This window comes from Sphaeramia orbicularis, chromosome 1, assembly GCF_902148855.1.
Source record: "Sphaeramia orbicularis chromosome 1, fSphaOr1.1, whole genome shotgun sequence".
Classification (NCBI taxonomy): domain Eukaryota; kingdom Metazoa; phylum Chordata; class Actinopteri; order Kurtiformes; family Apogonidae; genus Sphaeramia; species Sphaeramia orbicularis.
The window spans coordinates 41,428,472-41,444,620 of NC_043957.1; the positions used below are offsets into that span (position 1 = coordinate 41,428,472).

Below are 16,149 nucleotides of genomic sequence, written 5' to 3' on the forward strand. Positions count from 1 at the left end.
GAATGTTGAGCATAATTGATGAGTGAAAAAGTAGTCCTCAGTTGACTTTTAGAAATGTTGAGGCTATTTGATAGATTTTATAGGTGGAATGTGTCCGTTTTTAAGATAATGAGTCATTCATCCAGAAAACCTGTGTAAGCAAATGAGAACACACATGCTTCATACTCTGAAATGTGATGGGGTGTGAATAGTCATGAATAGGATTTGAAACAGGATATGAAAGATCTTTTCACCTTATTGAACTCCTGGGTCCACTAAGTCTTTATTTAATGGGTTCCCTCTCCAAACTGCACTTGGTCACAAGGCAGCAGCTGTGAGTGAAAGTCTGTGGACTGGAACCAAATATCTGCTTTGTTGGTTCAAGCAATGTGTGGTTTAACTCATCCAAAACAGCTAAACATGTCTACTTTTGCTCACTGGGTTCCTGAATCCTGTCCTCTGGTCCTTTTCCTTTTGTTGCTTGTTTTCATGCCTCCTTGCGTCTGCAGCTTGTCTGTCTCTGTGTGTAAGTGTGTGTGTATTGACTTTGCAGTATTGATCAGATAGAGCAGCAGGGTGGTCCTGCACTTATCTGTCAGTTACATCCTGAAACAGAAGAAAACCAGCTTGTTTCTTTCAAAGTAAGCAAAAATGAAATAGACTGTATTCATCTGTTCAGTCATTCATTGAAGAAATTAGTATCTGGGCTCTGGCTCTTACTCTGCCGGGCCAATTTATGAGTAACACATCTCCCTTTCTGTGTAAATCACAAACTGACCTCGGCTGTTTGACTTATTGATTCTTGCAAGAGTGGGACTCTTAAAGCATTCCCGTCCCCAATGTTGATGGGAGTTCACCCAGTACACAATGTGTTCTGGCTCCATAGCTCTGGAACTTCCTGTGGTTGTCTTGAGGTTACTGCAAGGTGAGGAAGGTTCTGGCTGGTTGGTCTGCTGGGTGCCCGGGGCGTCTGGATGGGATGGCTCCCAAAGGACCCACTCCCACTGATCATTACTGTTTTGGAATAGCTGCTGCATTGCAGATGGAGGAAAGCACTAGTGAATGTGAGGTCCTGCTAGAGATGTGATTTGTGGAGAAACACTAGAAGCCAGGGAGGAAGTGTGTGTCTCAGGGTGTGCTTCTGGTAGGAGTTTGACAAGTGAAATTCCATTTTCAAGGACACCAGGGTCCCTCTGTGTGATGACTTAAAGTGGTGTGGACTATTTTGTATTTTCACTATCAAACATTAAATCTGCTTGCTTGCTTATTGCAGCAGAGTGGTGCTAGTATCAGATGAATGAAAACATAAAGGAAATAAAGCTGATAAAAGAGAGTCTCAGCTACATAATGGTGACCATATCCTCACTTAAATCTATGGTCATTGTACTTGCATTGACTTTTAAAGTAAATCTCAGTGAACCAATTAAGAAGTTTTGCCACACCTGCAGTTGCATTACCTTCACTATTAATCACACAACAGTGATTTATCCTAGTATATTTTATCCTTAATATAGGCCTACTGTTGCTACAAGATTAATTGTTGAGTCAGGCCTACATCTTCTGTTTCAATTATTAATTTAGCCCAATGTGTGGCAACTTGAGTAATGATAATGATAATAATAATGACGATAATGGTCTCTGCTCTGTGCAACAAAACGTCTGTGGCCTGCGTAACATTATTTTTGCAGAAATGTGACATTAATTTGTCCTTGTGGCAGATGTTAGTGGTTTAGTTTGTGTGTGTGTAAAAGCTGTGGTACTGACGTTCGGAGTGTGTGCAGCCACCCCCTCCCTCTGTGACTGTCCATATACTCTCCATACTCCGCTCTCTACCTCCAGTCGCGGTTCACGGGCGTGCGGTTGCCAGGAGAGACGCGCGTGCAGTTCAGAGTACGGCTTTAACGGCAGAGCGGCACGGGCTCTCCCCCGCCATTTCCTCAGTCTCGAGCCCTGGAATGTCGAGTAGCGGCTCGGGCTCTTCCTCGCGGAAGGAGTTCGATGTGAAGCAGATCCTCAGGATCCGATGGAGGTGGTTCGGCCATCCCGCGGTGCCTCCGACTCACTCTCCGCCTCTAGGAGAATACTTCGCCGGGAGGAGAGCGGGCGCCAGCTCCGGAGACAGACCTTCAGTTAGCGGCTGTAGCAACTCGAATTCAGCCTGTGTAAACCCCGGTGTGGCGGGTCACGGCGGTTTGGTGGCTAGCGGCAGCGCCGGGTCTAACCTGTGTAACGGCAGCGGTAGTAACAGAAAGTTTGCTGATCCACCGGGGAGTCGGGGCGGTCCGGGCGGAGCGACGGGGAGCTCCTGTCCCCGCTCCCTCAGCCAGCCTGAGTGCAGGAGCTCCGCCGCGGCGCTGTCGTGGGTCTCCCCACCACCTCATCGTCGCTCTCGTCCGCTCTCGAGCATGGAGCCCCCCGGTGAGGCCCCGCTGCCCCAGCTGGTACCCGAACCCGCAGCTCAACACGGAGCTGAAGATGAGGCGGCAGCGGCGCCGTCGGGCACCGAGGAAAACAACAACAACAACCCGGAAACCGACTCCAGCTCCTGCAGGTAACAGAGTCGAAGGTGGAGGTCTAGTTTTAGTCGAGGAGGACCTTTAACCTTTAAACCTGATGTGACACAAAAGTGCAAAAACCCTCAGACTGCAGAGAGGTTCCCGTGAAACCAAAAAGTTTGTAAATGAAGGCAGAACTTTGTAACAAGGAACTAAGTGTATTGTACAGTTTAACGCATTTTAAAATTTATAATAACAATTTAATACTCTGTCACTTTTAGGTGTTGTCATTTCACACTTGTATCTAACATTAAAGGTAGCTTACAAAACTACTGGAAATTGTAATGTGTCGTGTGAAATGTAAAGTGAATTTTGGTAATTCACTAAAGAGGCTGTACAGAGAAGGCAGTACTCATACAGTATGGACAGAAGGAGAGAGAGAAAGACAATAATGGCCGAGAACCTTGGGACAACATGTGGTCCACTGATTTCTTCTCTCAACCTTCTAATGAGGCTTCACCATGCAGCCAAACACAAAAACACAACAGAAATGCATTCTCTTGTGAATATGGGATTTACAGAGTCAAATTAACAATATGACTTCAGGGCTCTGCTCTGCATGTGGCAACATACTGCACTTGACATTCATATTGTTTTGTTTTCACTGACCGATCCGCCAGCTTTTACTCACTATCCCAAGTCCTGCCCATGTTTGTGTATTTACTACCCTGGCATAAAGATGAAACTGAAAGCCTCCTATCATACTCTGAGTTCCCAAGACAGGCATCAGAAAATATAAATGATTCATAGGAAAGGCATGGACCCTTGCATGCACGTTGTCTCACACTTTGCAACAGCATTCAGTGGGAGCCAACACAGATATGTTTTTTAATCAGTTAATATCTGAGGTCTTCATCTGTACACCCATTTCGCTTTCACAGCAGATTCCTGTGTTTGTGAAAGAAGAGTGAAAAGAAGAGAAATGAGGTTTATTATAATGCAAGGCTTGATGTCATATCTTCAGTGATGATAAGAGTCTGGCAGCGCTTTCACAGAAAATTACTTCTGATTAATAATAATGTGCACGTACTTCCACGCAAGCTTCATTAGCATAGACTGAAGAAAACAGAGTAAGAACCTGATGTGGTACACATGCACTGTGTCATTGTACATGTTATGGATGCTATACTGATACCAAGATTATTTTCTGCAGCTCTGGGCATATATGTGTTATGATAGACATGTGTAGAGTTGTGTGTTTGCTGTATGCTATATATTCTCCTCTGCCTCAGAGAGCTCCTGTGTACAGTATGACAGTACACGGGTGGCAGAATCCCAAATGGGATCATTGTAAGAGACGCACTCTGAATCTCAGAGTAACTGGAGGCTGATCTCTACTCCACCCATCCCCTCCTCCCACTTTTTTTCAAACTTCACCCTACACAGCTCTGCTTCTGTAATCCTGATGCATCTCCCTCAGTAACCCACTCTCTCCTTCTGTATCCCTGTCCCGTGTTTGTCTCTGCCCACCTATGTCCATTCATGCTTTACTCTGCTAATGTGTTAGGAAACAAAAGTGTCTAAATGTCTGGGTCTGAGAGTGTAACACAGTAAGTAGCCACAGCAGCTTCATAATAACACAGTATATCATTTTACAGAATGATTTTCTTTGCATTAGGTGTTAGCAGACAAGGTAGTTACTCATCATGGAGTGTGGGTTTACGTGTTAGAGAGTGGCAGAACAAGAGACACTGAATGACAGTTGTGTGAGTGTCCTTGCCTGTTTCAGGGGTTTAAGGAAATCTGTCTGCGTGGTGTGGATTCACCCCAAAACATACTCTGTTTCTCTCTTCTCTCCCTCTGTGCCCCTCTTTCTGTCCATGTTGAGTGGCTGCCAGGCTCAATTAAGGGGACTGGAAGGCAGCGTTCCCCCACTTCAAAGCCATCTCCTCTGGCAGTATTTAGCCACACCATTCGTCTACACACACACAGCCTCTTGCACACACACTCACACAAGAGGCCAGAAAGAGCTAGCCAAAATCCTCCTCAGAGAGATAGAAAAGGATAGGAAAGAGAGAAAACTAAGGCAAAGATAGTGTGTATGTGATGGATGAAAGGTTAGTCGATAATATAGAAGTGGGAGAATGAGAGACAGATAGAGAGGACAGTGGAAAAGATGACTTCTGCTTAAGCGCATCAGCACTAGCACACACAAACCCAGATGTTTGCATGAAAACTCATTTCTTTTCTTGCACAAAATAAAATATCAAACTTACTTTAGGAACCTTTATATCTTAAAAAGATATAACATCTATTCTGAGATTCTTCAAGTGATGAAATCAACTTCACAGACAAAACCGGAAAACCAAAACAATAACAGCAAGGATCTCTCTTTTAAAGATGGTGAACAGTGAACAGATAAAACAATTAAAAGAATAGCTGCGCTTATTGATTATACACATTATTTTTCACCAATTAGATGATTGAGTGTCAAAAACTATTGGGAAAATTCACAAATTTATATTTAAAATATAGACCAGAAATAAATAAATTGTTTAAACAGCTGCAACCACAGAATAAATGGAAGCAAGTTTAAAAAATGACCATAAATTGATAATGAAAGTAAATGTGTTGTTTTAGTGTCAGTGGCTAATGGCTTCTCTGTATGAAAACTTTCTTGTATCACAGAGACATAGAAAGAGTACAGCCAATCTACAAGATGACCACGCTCTATACTTTATAATATTGTTTTATACACTGCATGGCCAAAAAGTAACTCACACATTTTATTTTGGCATCTTTTGTGCCACACAGTGCTTATGCAATGTCACAATAAATGTCACAACATTAATTTCCATCCACAGTTACATTTATTTTAGGCCAGGGCCTAGTACTGATGATGGGAGAGTTGGACCACTGTATCAATTCTTCTCCATCACATCCCAATGATTCTCATTTGGGTTCAGGTATGGAATCTGCTGTGGCCAATACAATCATTAACTCTTTTGCGAAAATCATTTTGTGTACTTAATCCACCATTTCTGTAACATTTTCCAGAAATAGTGTGTCTGCTTCTTACCTAAATGTATTGCATTCACGTGGAAAATTAAAAATCAGCTCTGTTTTTCTGAATTAACTAGATTATTATCTCATTAAAACAGAGCCGATTTTTTATTTTTTCATAAAACTGTTTCTCGTAATTACGAGAAAACTATCAAGTTAATTCAGAAAAACGGAACCGATTTAAATTTTTTCATGTGAATGCAATACGCTTCCGTATTGAGGTGCCCGTGCAAAGTCGACAAACAAATAACAATGCCATCAATACTACTTAAAGACATGAGTATCTCCCAGTGTCTCAAACCCAAACCATTGGAAGTGTATTGCATTCACATGAAAAAATTTAAATCTGCTCTGTTTTTCTGAATTAACGAGATAATTATCTTGTAATTACGAGAATGTTTTTTGGAAAAAATAAAAAGTCGGCTCTGTTTTTAATAGATAATTATCTCGTTAATTCAGAGAAACAGATGATTTTTATTTTTCCATGTGAATGCAATACACTTCTGTAGCTTCTGATGTTCTTCAGCGTTATATTCATTTTTGTTCATAATGTCATGTGTCATGTAATTTTCCATGTGTGGAAGATCACATTTTAAGACGGTTTCATTTGCAGCTTTGGAAACAAACTGAATGCACAATTCACATTCTAAAACAGCTTGATTTCTCTTTAACTAAGTTGAAATGGTGTCATCTACGAAGTATCAGTTAATTTCTAATCTCTTGTGCTGTAGGGCCAGTCCTGCCACTCCTGCTGTTAAATTAAAAATGGAAGTACAGCCTTGGCTCTCATAAAATAAATGCTGCTTAGGGAGCCATGATGGCTGATGATTCACAAGGCAGCTGTAATTTAGTTAGTTATCTTTGACAAACACACTTGCACGCTCTTACTCACACACACCTCGTCAGAATGAAATAATATATAACAGCCCAGGGCTTCCACACTTCCACCAGTGAGTAGTGAATACTGAAGCCATCCTGGCCCAAATCCTTGCTTCGTTTGCCATTGTTGGTACAGATACAAGGAAACTGAGTTCCATTAGGGAGTAGAGTAAATTACTGCATATCCTATGGGCTCAGCTCCCACAGCTATTTAATTGGCAAGTTCTCTTTTAAGTGAGCTAAATTTATCTGGCCATTTACTCCTAGTAATTGGACCATTAAAGAGTCTTTGTCTGCTCTTGGCGACATACAGTAAGCTTCTTGAAAAGTGAAGGAGAAAGTGAATACGTGTGAGGCAATGGTACAAAGAAAAACGTGGCACATAGAAGATGCAGAGCAGCTGGCGTAGCTCTCTCCACGCATCTGTCTGTTTGTCATGAACAAAAGAGAATCAATATCAACACATGCGCTTACAGCTTCTGTCTCCTTCTCTTTGTGTCTTTTGTGTACTTGTGTGTGTGTGTGTTTGTTTGTCATTGTCTCTATGTGTGCAGGACGTCCAACAGCAGTGCCACGCTGTCCTCCTGTGTATCGCTGGAACCATGTGCATGTCCTGAGGAATGTATGTTCACCGCTCTGTCCCACGCAGATGTCACGTTCCGCAAGATGGAAGGGTACCTGAGGACTCGACAGCTGTGTGATGTCATATTAGTGGCCGGAGACAGGCGTATCCCTGCACACAGGTAGGAGCCAAGAAACAGAAACTTTTTCCTGACGTTCAATAACAACACATGATTAGAGCTTATAACTCAAAACTGCATTGGTTATTGGTGATAATGGAAATGATATATTCAATTAATTGACCAAATGCTTAATGAAAACGATCGGTGCATCCCTATTGTCAAGTGAAAAAACCCATCCCTTTAGACTGTTCTGTCAATTTAATTAACATGGAAGAGAAGCAGTAAATCATCAAGTATAAAAGGCTGCAACCAGCAACATTGTTTGACAGGTAAATGATTGCTGTTGATTAACTTATCAAATAATTATTAGCTGTCTGCATGAAAATGCTATTCACTTTTACTAGCAACAGTTTGAGATGTCTTCTCCATCTATCTAACTGGCTGTCTGGAAGGTTTTGTAAAATATTTCTCATTTAGTGTTATAATTTTAGAACAGTCATACATTCAATATATATTGGGAATTTTTGCCCATTTATACAACAGCAGATAATAAAAAGGAGGAATGGATATTAACAGTTTATTGTTTGCAGTCACAGTAATCTACGCTATCTTTTCACTCAACATGCTGACTGGGTGCAATATCACAAAAATATATGTACACAAGAGCATACACTTTAACATATGCAGCAGCATTCACAAGAGATCCTGCATGCAAAGCTAACACATTCACCACTACATCTCCAAACATGCATGTACACACATGATGACTCATACTGTATGCCAAGAATATTTCAAAGCAGAACATCAGCAGTCGTGCCATGAAAAGTCCCCTTTTATTTTTGTAGTCTCTCTGTACCACATATAGTCGGCTGCGCCAGTGAATCATGCTTCAAACACATACATGCACAAACACACGTGCTTGTCATCCACCTCAGAACCCCTCTATATTCTTCTGCTGCTGTTGCACTCTGGGCGTGTGGCCACTGGTGCAGCAGGAAGGTCCTTCAACACAAAGATGAGACAGAAGAGCAACCCTCCACCAGCAGAAAAGACTCCTTTTCTCTCACTGCCTTCCTCTTCTGCTTCATTTGATTTAGACTTCCAGGCACAGATGGTGACAAACAAAAGACCCTGCTGTATGAGAATCCTAATGTGTTGGCATCTGAAGCTGTGTGTATGTGTGTGTCCACATTGAGTCTACGTGCGAGTAAGGGGGTGGGAGTAAGACATCAGTTGTTGAAATCGGTTGTTTCGTTTGCAATTGATTTATTGTATGTGTAGGATAAGAGTGCTTTTCTGGGAACAAAACATACCCCTCCTTTCACTCCTCTTACCCTCTCTATGTCTTGCAGGAACGCAAACAAATGCACTGTACATGCTGAATAGACTACTTGTAGTGTGTAAAGTTGTATTTTGAAGTTTGTCACAAAAAACGCACTTTGAGCAAAACTCCAGCACTATGTATACAGTATGTGTAAAAAATCAGCATAATTATACCTTTTGTCTCTGGGGTAGAACACTATAAAAATACATTATCTTGCAAATTTGTTTTCTGAAGTAGTGCTACATTAATTCTACCTTCCATGTGTACCTTAAGTTCACCTTTGTACATCTGTAGAGAATCAATAGGTATGCATCTGGGGCCAATTACGTGCATGGTGTGGTACTTCTCACATTTTTTTTTTGTTTTTGCCTATACCGTTGTATGGAGAGATAGATGAGTAAGCCTCTCTAACCACAGCTCCTGTTGTTTTCCTCTTTCTCTGTTTTTCCACTACTCTGTACCAAGCAGCACATCCACAGTCAAACACAAACACATAGTGTTCAGTTTTGAGCTCTTGCCCTGCTTTCCTGAAACCAACTCTTCTGTTTCCTGCTCTCCTCACTGTGGCATTTTGTCGACTCTCTGCTCTTTCCATTACATTGTGACACCCTGGCTGCCATGTCTCTGTCTTCCACACATTTATGTTTGTGTGTAAATAACTCACCACCGTATATATAGCCTGTGTCGCTCACAGCGAGTCTGAAGGGAGAGCCACATGAAAAATGGAGGCGGATATACTATGCATGTGTGTCAGAGTAAAAGAAAGATAAGAGAGACATACTATACCTGACTGGACTGCTGACTATAGTCTATTTTGACATCTTTGTCTGTAAAAAACACACACACATACACACTCTCAACACTGTTGTTCTCTGCTTGAGGCTATATGTCAAGGTCTCTGTGACACACTCAGTAATGAGTTTAGCGCACATGCTCATTCAAGTATGTTGGCCATGAAAATATAAACCCACACAAGAACACACACAACTGTGGAAGAGTAAAATCTGCAGAAAAGCCATTTTAACAAGAAAGATTCTGATGTGATATGATTTTGTCTAACACGGCTGCAATGTATTTTCACAAATATTTCGATAAAGGCATCAAAAATACTGAACCCAGCAGTGATGTGTGTGTACATCACTGTCATTTACCTAAAAATGAAGACACTTTTCTGGCACTTCTAGCCACAACAGGCTACTAATTTTACATATTTACCTTGTATCTAAATGTCTTATTAAATGTTTACAAAAATGGTTTAGGTGACTTAAAAAGATAATACATTTTTGTTGTGGTAATTAAATTAAATGTGTCTTTACAAATGAACATACTCTGCTGCTTTGACTTTTACTTTGACCTTACCACTTGCATTTCCTCTCCGTCTGTGTCGTATTCGTAAACTGAGCTTCTGTGACTGACACATGCAAATTGAATAATCTCCTCACTGACTACCCAGACTGGCATGTCTTTCATAGTGCCTGCCAGGACTTGATCTAGCTGAGTTTGTGTCTTCTTTTTATGTTTTGGAAACCCAAAATATTTCAAATCAAAGAGAAATACTGTTGTTACTCAGGGGACGGTAATGGAAATATGATGTCTACAAAACAGGTAAGAGAGGGGAATGTATAAACAGTACAAATGGGTATTTTAGTTATTACTTTTTGAAGTGGATTAATCAAGACATTTTTCAATTAATTATTTGGTCATCCTTCTAGCATGTCCTCCACCCAAACTAAAATCATAGTAATCATAGTAATTAAACTAAACTAGCGAAAAACTGAACAACCAAGGGTGAACCGCAAGTGTACTCTTTAATTTTAAACACTTTTTTCAAATTTTATTTATGTGGCACATGGGTAGAAACAGTAACATAAACATCTGTTCTGTGTCTAGAAGTAAAAATAAATCTATCCCACCCCAAATAAAAATTTGTCAACTCTTAAAAAAGATGCAGACTGTGCTTACTTTCTTGACTAACTGGTTATTCATGCTCATCTCTAATAGACAGTACAAGCTGAGTTACACCTTCACCTAGTTTCTTGCATCATATATTTCATTCATTTCATTTTTTCATTGTAATACAGAGCTTTTCAGAGAAGATGCACAAAATAATCTCTTGCTGTAGATTTTGACTTTTTGATAAAGTATACTGTATTTTTTGTAAATGCTAGAAAATGTCAAAGCCCTGATGGAATCAGTTAAAGCAGACCCCTTTAGAATCATATTAGTGTTAAACTAGTGCTGTCCTGTAAATTGTATTTTACTTATTTTATTTATCTTCGCTGTCACATGAACATGTACAAAAAAAGCACATCACAAAAGACCTTCTGAAACATGATGAATGAGAAAACTAATTTCCTTCATTCACACCATTTGACCAAGATAAAGCTAGACTTCAGCTACCCTTGGATTAATTATTTAATTTGGTGATAACTACAAGGTTATTTTTGTTTATTTACCAGAAGTCATATCTTCACCACAGTATTGAACAACGTTATCATGAATCCTAGATTTTCCCTTTATTATTCAACTTATACCTCATGCTAAAACATCCCTTATTATACAACATGTGGTAATAACCATAATGTTAAATATCAATACAATTGTGGCAAAACCACACTACAGTTTCACTGCTGAGCAAGTAAATATTTGAGGATGTTGAGCTTGTTACCTCTAATTAGAGAAAGGGGTTTTAATCCTATGCATAAACTGTGTGTCAGTTTGCTTGTTGGTCTATCCATTACTTATACTCCCTATTGTGAGAACAAAAGATTTTAACACAAATTTTTTGGGAGCAGGTGGCAATCCAGTCAGGAGAGATTAACTGAAGAAAAGAAAATAAGAAAATGTGGACTATGATCAAATTTAGTGTAAACAAAAGGAATAGACTTTGTGCTCACACCACCATGATGACCATGGGAACAGTGTTCTAATGGAATGCCTACTTAAGAGGAAAATGTCTAAAGGACTGATATAGAGGGTCAGACATCCATGGTAAGATGGTGAATGGGGTGGATGAGGGTTGACAGCTGAATGACAGGAGAGCAAGCCAACACTTGAAACATTTGACAACTTACAACTGATTGCCTAAAGAGGAGCATGTCCAGGAGTGATTGGATGGAGATGGAAATCAGCTAATTAAGTTTCAAGATAGCGAGGAAATTGTACTTGTGACTTAGACAGTTTGCACAGGGAGACAGCTTTCACTCAGCTGCATTTGTTTTGCTCTGTAAATTGGTGTGAACTAACACAATTCATTTTTCAGAGTAAAACATGACTTTCTTTTGAATTTTAACACTGCTTGTACTCTTATGATTCTGCACTACAATGGAAATTACTGATTAGATTAGATTAGATTAGATAGAATTTTATTGATCCCTTGGACAGAGCCTTCAGGAAATATGTTATATGTTTAACAAGTGCAGTCAAGCTAATACTTGTAAAAGCTCACAGTGACCTTTCACTCTGAGATAACTGTTGATTGTCACAGAGGAAAAGGGCACATCTGTTGTGAGTTGTACATAAACTAAGAACGCAGATGGTTGTCATCTTAAATTCTGCTCTCTAACTAGTTGAGGTCTGAATACGTTTGTTTATCCTTCCAGGTTGAGTCATTTTCATGCTAATTTTTAATTTCTGCAGTTGATAGAAACCTTCACGATGTGATGGTTGTTGCTTTTAAAACCTGAATACACATTTATTTGTATGCTCTATAATAAAATGTATTTGGAGGACAATTTGACCTTATTAACAGGATAATATAGATGATGATTGTGTAGCTGTATCATTGTTTCCTAGTTGGCCTTCTCTTTGCTACAGTGCAGTTCTGTCCTGTCAGCAGGGTCAGAAGACTCCATTTACACCCATCTGTCCTCTCTGACTGATTCTTGACACTCTGTCCCTCACAGGCTCGTCCTTTCATCTGTGTCGGACTACTTTGCTGCTATGTTTACGAGTGACGTGCGAGAGGCCAAGCAGGATGAAGTGAAGATGGAGGGAGTGGACCCTGATGCATTGTGGGTCCTGGTGCAATATGCATACACAGGTACACAACCACTGTGATCTTAAATAGAAAACAAAATTATAGATACTGTCACATATTATAGACTGTAGAGTGTTATGTAAGTAACATTTCAAAAGATGTTATGTTGTCTTTAATACATTTTCAGGATGTTTTTTGGAACATTTGATTTGATTTGATTTGATCTATCTCTCCTTTATATGAAGCACTTTGTAACATGTTTTAAAAAGTGCTATATAAATAAAGCTTTATTTACTTACTTACTTAATTTTTTCTCAAATTTAAAGGCCAATCCCTAAAAATCAGTTTGATACACTCAGTACAATCAAGATTTTATAAAACAAATACAGATCTGCAAAGGATTATGGGCCGCTCCGAATTTGCAAAACCTCAACCCCACTGAAAACCCCTGGAATGTGATGAAGGGGAAAGCCATCAAACAAAGCTGAGAGGCTTACATTTTTGAGTGGCATAAATCACCGAAGAGCATTGTGAAAGAGTGGTGGAGTGTGGAGGACCGACCCTGCCATATTTAAAAATAAATACAGAAATATAAAAATGGCTTGATAAATTAATTTCTGTACCACTTATTTATCTATTTTGTCCTTATTTATAGTTTTCCTTCTTTAATTTTTATCCCTGCATTTATTTCTGCGTTGCTTTCTATTTACATTTTCTTTAACTCTTTTCTTATTTATTTCTATGTTTTATTTTCATCTGACATCTTATTAATTTATTGGCATTTTTTAATTCATAGTCATATTTATCTCTTCAGTATTCCCCCTTTTGCATTTTCTGCCTCTTTTTATTTCTGTGTTGCCTCTTTATTTCTGTGTGTCCTTTTTTACATTTCAGGAGTCCTTTTTCTATTTCTGTATGCATTTATGGCTCATTAGGTAAATGAGGGGGGTGGTCTTTAAAGGCATGTCCTTAGGTCAGCTCTTCTTCTGTTGGTTATTTGTATTCAGGGGGCTGTGCTGTCAGTGCTGAATAGACCAGGCTGTACCTGGTGGTCACGGTAGAGGGACATGAAGCTGTGTTATTTGAAAACCAGCAGAATTACTGCTGCAGAAATCACACAGCCACTGAAGACTATTTACTATTTGGTATGGATATAGTTACTGAGAAAGTGTTTCAGTTCGCTTCACAGACTGACCTCTTGGACCACGTAACATAAGTGATCCAAATGCAGTTACTGTATATTGGAATCAGGGCATCCATGTGGTTCACATTAGATCAGTGATCCAGATTAGAGCACTGCAACCTGAACCGAGACTGACAGGACCCGACGGGTCGGGCCAGGTTTGGATAAAAACTTAGGAGTGCCGTTCAGGTCAGTTCGAACAGAAATAGAGAGAAAGTGGGCACATATGGAGGCACTGATACTGGCTACATAGCATTTTGAACCGTGGCATGAAGCCACAGCACCTGCGCCTCGATATACCCCCACTGTCTCTCAATTTCTGTCCGAACTTGACCCGCACTTCAATCTTTGTGTCCAAACCAGATCAGTTAAATCCAGTTGTTCCCATATTTATGTTATAGATTGCCATTAAATGTACTGGTTTACACATTTGTGGTATGTGAACAGTACCTGAATGAAATGACTCCATCACACTACCACTACAGAAACCAAACCTAAGACAGTTCTATGGTTTTAAATTTATTTTAAAAGCAATTAACACCATGAAAGGAAGTAGGCCTATGTTAGCTCATCTGATGAGTATTTTTAAAAACATCAAATGTTCACTGCAAATTAAGGGACCGAACCTGACCCAAACCAGAACAGCACTCTTTTTTGTCAGGACCCAGGCTGACTCGTCAGATCCCCTCGGGATCAGTTCTAGTTGCAGTACTCTAATCTGGATCAGTGATCTAATGTGACCCAAACAGATCCCCTGATTCCAATATGACTGCATCTGGATCACCCATGTTACATGGTCCAAGAGGTTGGCCCGTGAAGCGAACCGAACCACTCTCTCAGTTACTATATCCACACCAAACAGTAAAGTCCTCAGTGAATGTGTGGTTTTCAGCTCAGACTGTAATGTACCTAAACTCTTTTGCGATGTCCTCAGTGGCTGTGTGATTTCTGCAGCAGAAATTCTGCTGGTTTTCAATAACACAGCTTCATGTCCCTCTAATGAGACCACGAGCTTCAGGTACTGCCTGGTCTATTCTGCACTGACAGCACAGCCCCTCGATTACAAATAACCAATAGGAGAAGAGCTGACCTAAGGACACGCCTTTAAAGACTTCCCCCTCATTTGCCTAATGAGGCATAAATGCATACAGAAATAGAAAAAGGACACAGAAATAAATAGGCTTGGAGAGATAAAAAGAGGAAGAAAATTCAAAAGGGGTATATTACCTCTTCAGTATTCCCCCTTTTGCATTTCTTCCTCTAATTCCTCTAAGTAGAGGTCTCTGTTCGGGTTGCAGTACTCTAATCCACATACAAATTAACCAATAGGATAAGAGCTGACCTAAGGACACCGCCTTTAAAGACCGCCCCCCTCATTTACCTAATGAGGCATAAATGCATACAGACATAGAATAAGGACTCTTGAACTGTATAAAGGACATGCAGAAATAAATAGGCAGCACAGAAATAAATACAAGAAGAAAATGCAAAAGGGGGAATACTGAAGAGGTAAATATGACTATGAATAAAAAAAATTGCCAATAAATTAATAAAATGTCAGATGAAAATGAAATATAGGAATAAATAAGAGACAAAGAAAATGTGAATAGAAAGCAACGCAGAAATAAATGCAGGGATAAAATTAAAGAAGGAAAAATATAAATAAGGACAAAAATAGACAGATAAATGTTGGAAATTAATTCATCAAGCCATTTTTATATTTCTGTATTTATATTTAAATATGGGAGGGTCGGTATCCTCCATAGTGGAGAGCATGAAAGTTGAGACTGAAAATCAGCGTTATTGCACTAATATGAATTTTCTCCACTCTTCCTAATTTTGAAAATTAATATTGTTTTGTTAGGAAAATGAATATGAAGTTGTTTTCCTCACATTATTTAGAGCCTGAAAACACAGGACTTGAGTTTCTTTTGACCAGTTATAATTGACAATATTGTGATTTGAAATTTGGGAGCAATGTTGTAAGAACTAGTAATTTTACCCAAGCATGTACATGAATATTCACAACTTCCAACATGGAGGATGAAAACTGAACAATGGCATGTTTGTTACATGTGCTGACCTATGCATATGCTATCTTTAATTTTAAAATGCTTTCCCTTTCCTCTATCCACCAGGCCGTCTTGAGTGAGAGAGGACACCATAGAGTCTCTGCTATCAGCCTCCTGTTTGCTCCAGTTGTCGTCAGTGGTTCAGGCCTGCTGCTCCTTCCTAATGAAGCAGCTCCACCCCTCCAACTGCCTGGGCATCCGCTCTATGCTGATGCCAGGGTTGCCACGACTTGCAGAGGTCCGCTCACGCTTACACCATGGTGGGTATGCAAGCTGCTGGATATTGCTGTAGAGCTACCACATGTAAATGGATGCATCTGAGAATGGTAGTTTCAGCTTGTCAACAGTTGATGCTCATATTTAGCAATTCATTTTTTGTGCGTCTAACCACCTTTCTACCTTTAGGCGTCTTGTCCTAGTCATTCGGCAGTGAGGTAGTTCTTAGTGACAAATTGGCTTCTCATTCACAATGCACACCACACCATTATCATT

General features: G+C 39.8%; 1 protein-coding gene across 1 annotated transcript in view; it reads left to right on the plus strand.

Annotated features, from left to right (window-relative positions):
* The first annotated feature begins 1,808 nt into the window (after window positions 1-1,808).
* klhl5 (kelch-like family member 5) overlaps window positions 1,809-16,149 on the plus strand; it is a 30,441-nt gene continuing 16,100 nt past the window's right edge. Inside the window, 5 exon segments of the mRNA XM_030131926.1 lie at window positions 1,809-2,530; window positions 6,971-7,159; window positions 12,329-12,465; window positions 15,735-15,867; window positions 15,869-15,917. Of these exon segments, the coding sequence (XP_029987786.1) occupies window positions 1,935-2,530; window positions 6,971-7,159; window positions 12,329-12,465; window positions 15,735-15,867; window positions 15,869-15,917 (1,104 nt within the window). The 5' untranslated portion in view covers window positions 1,809-1,934.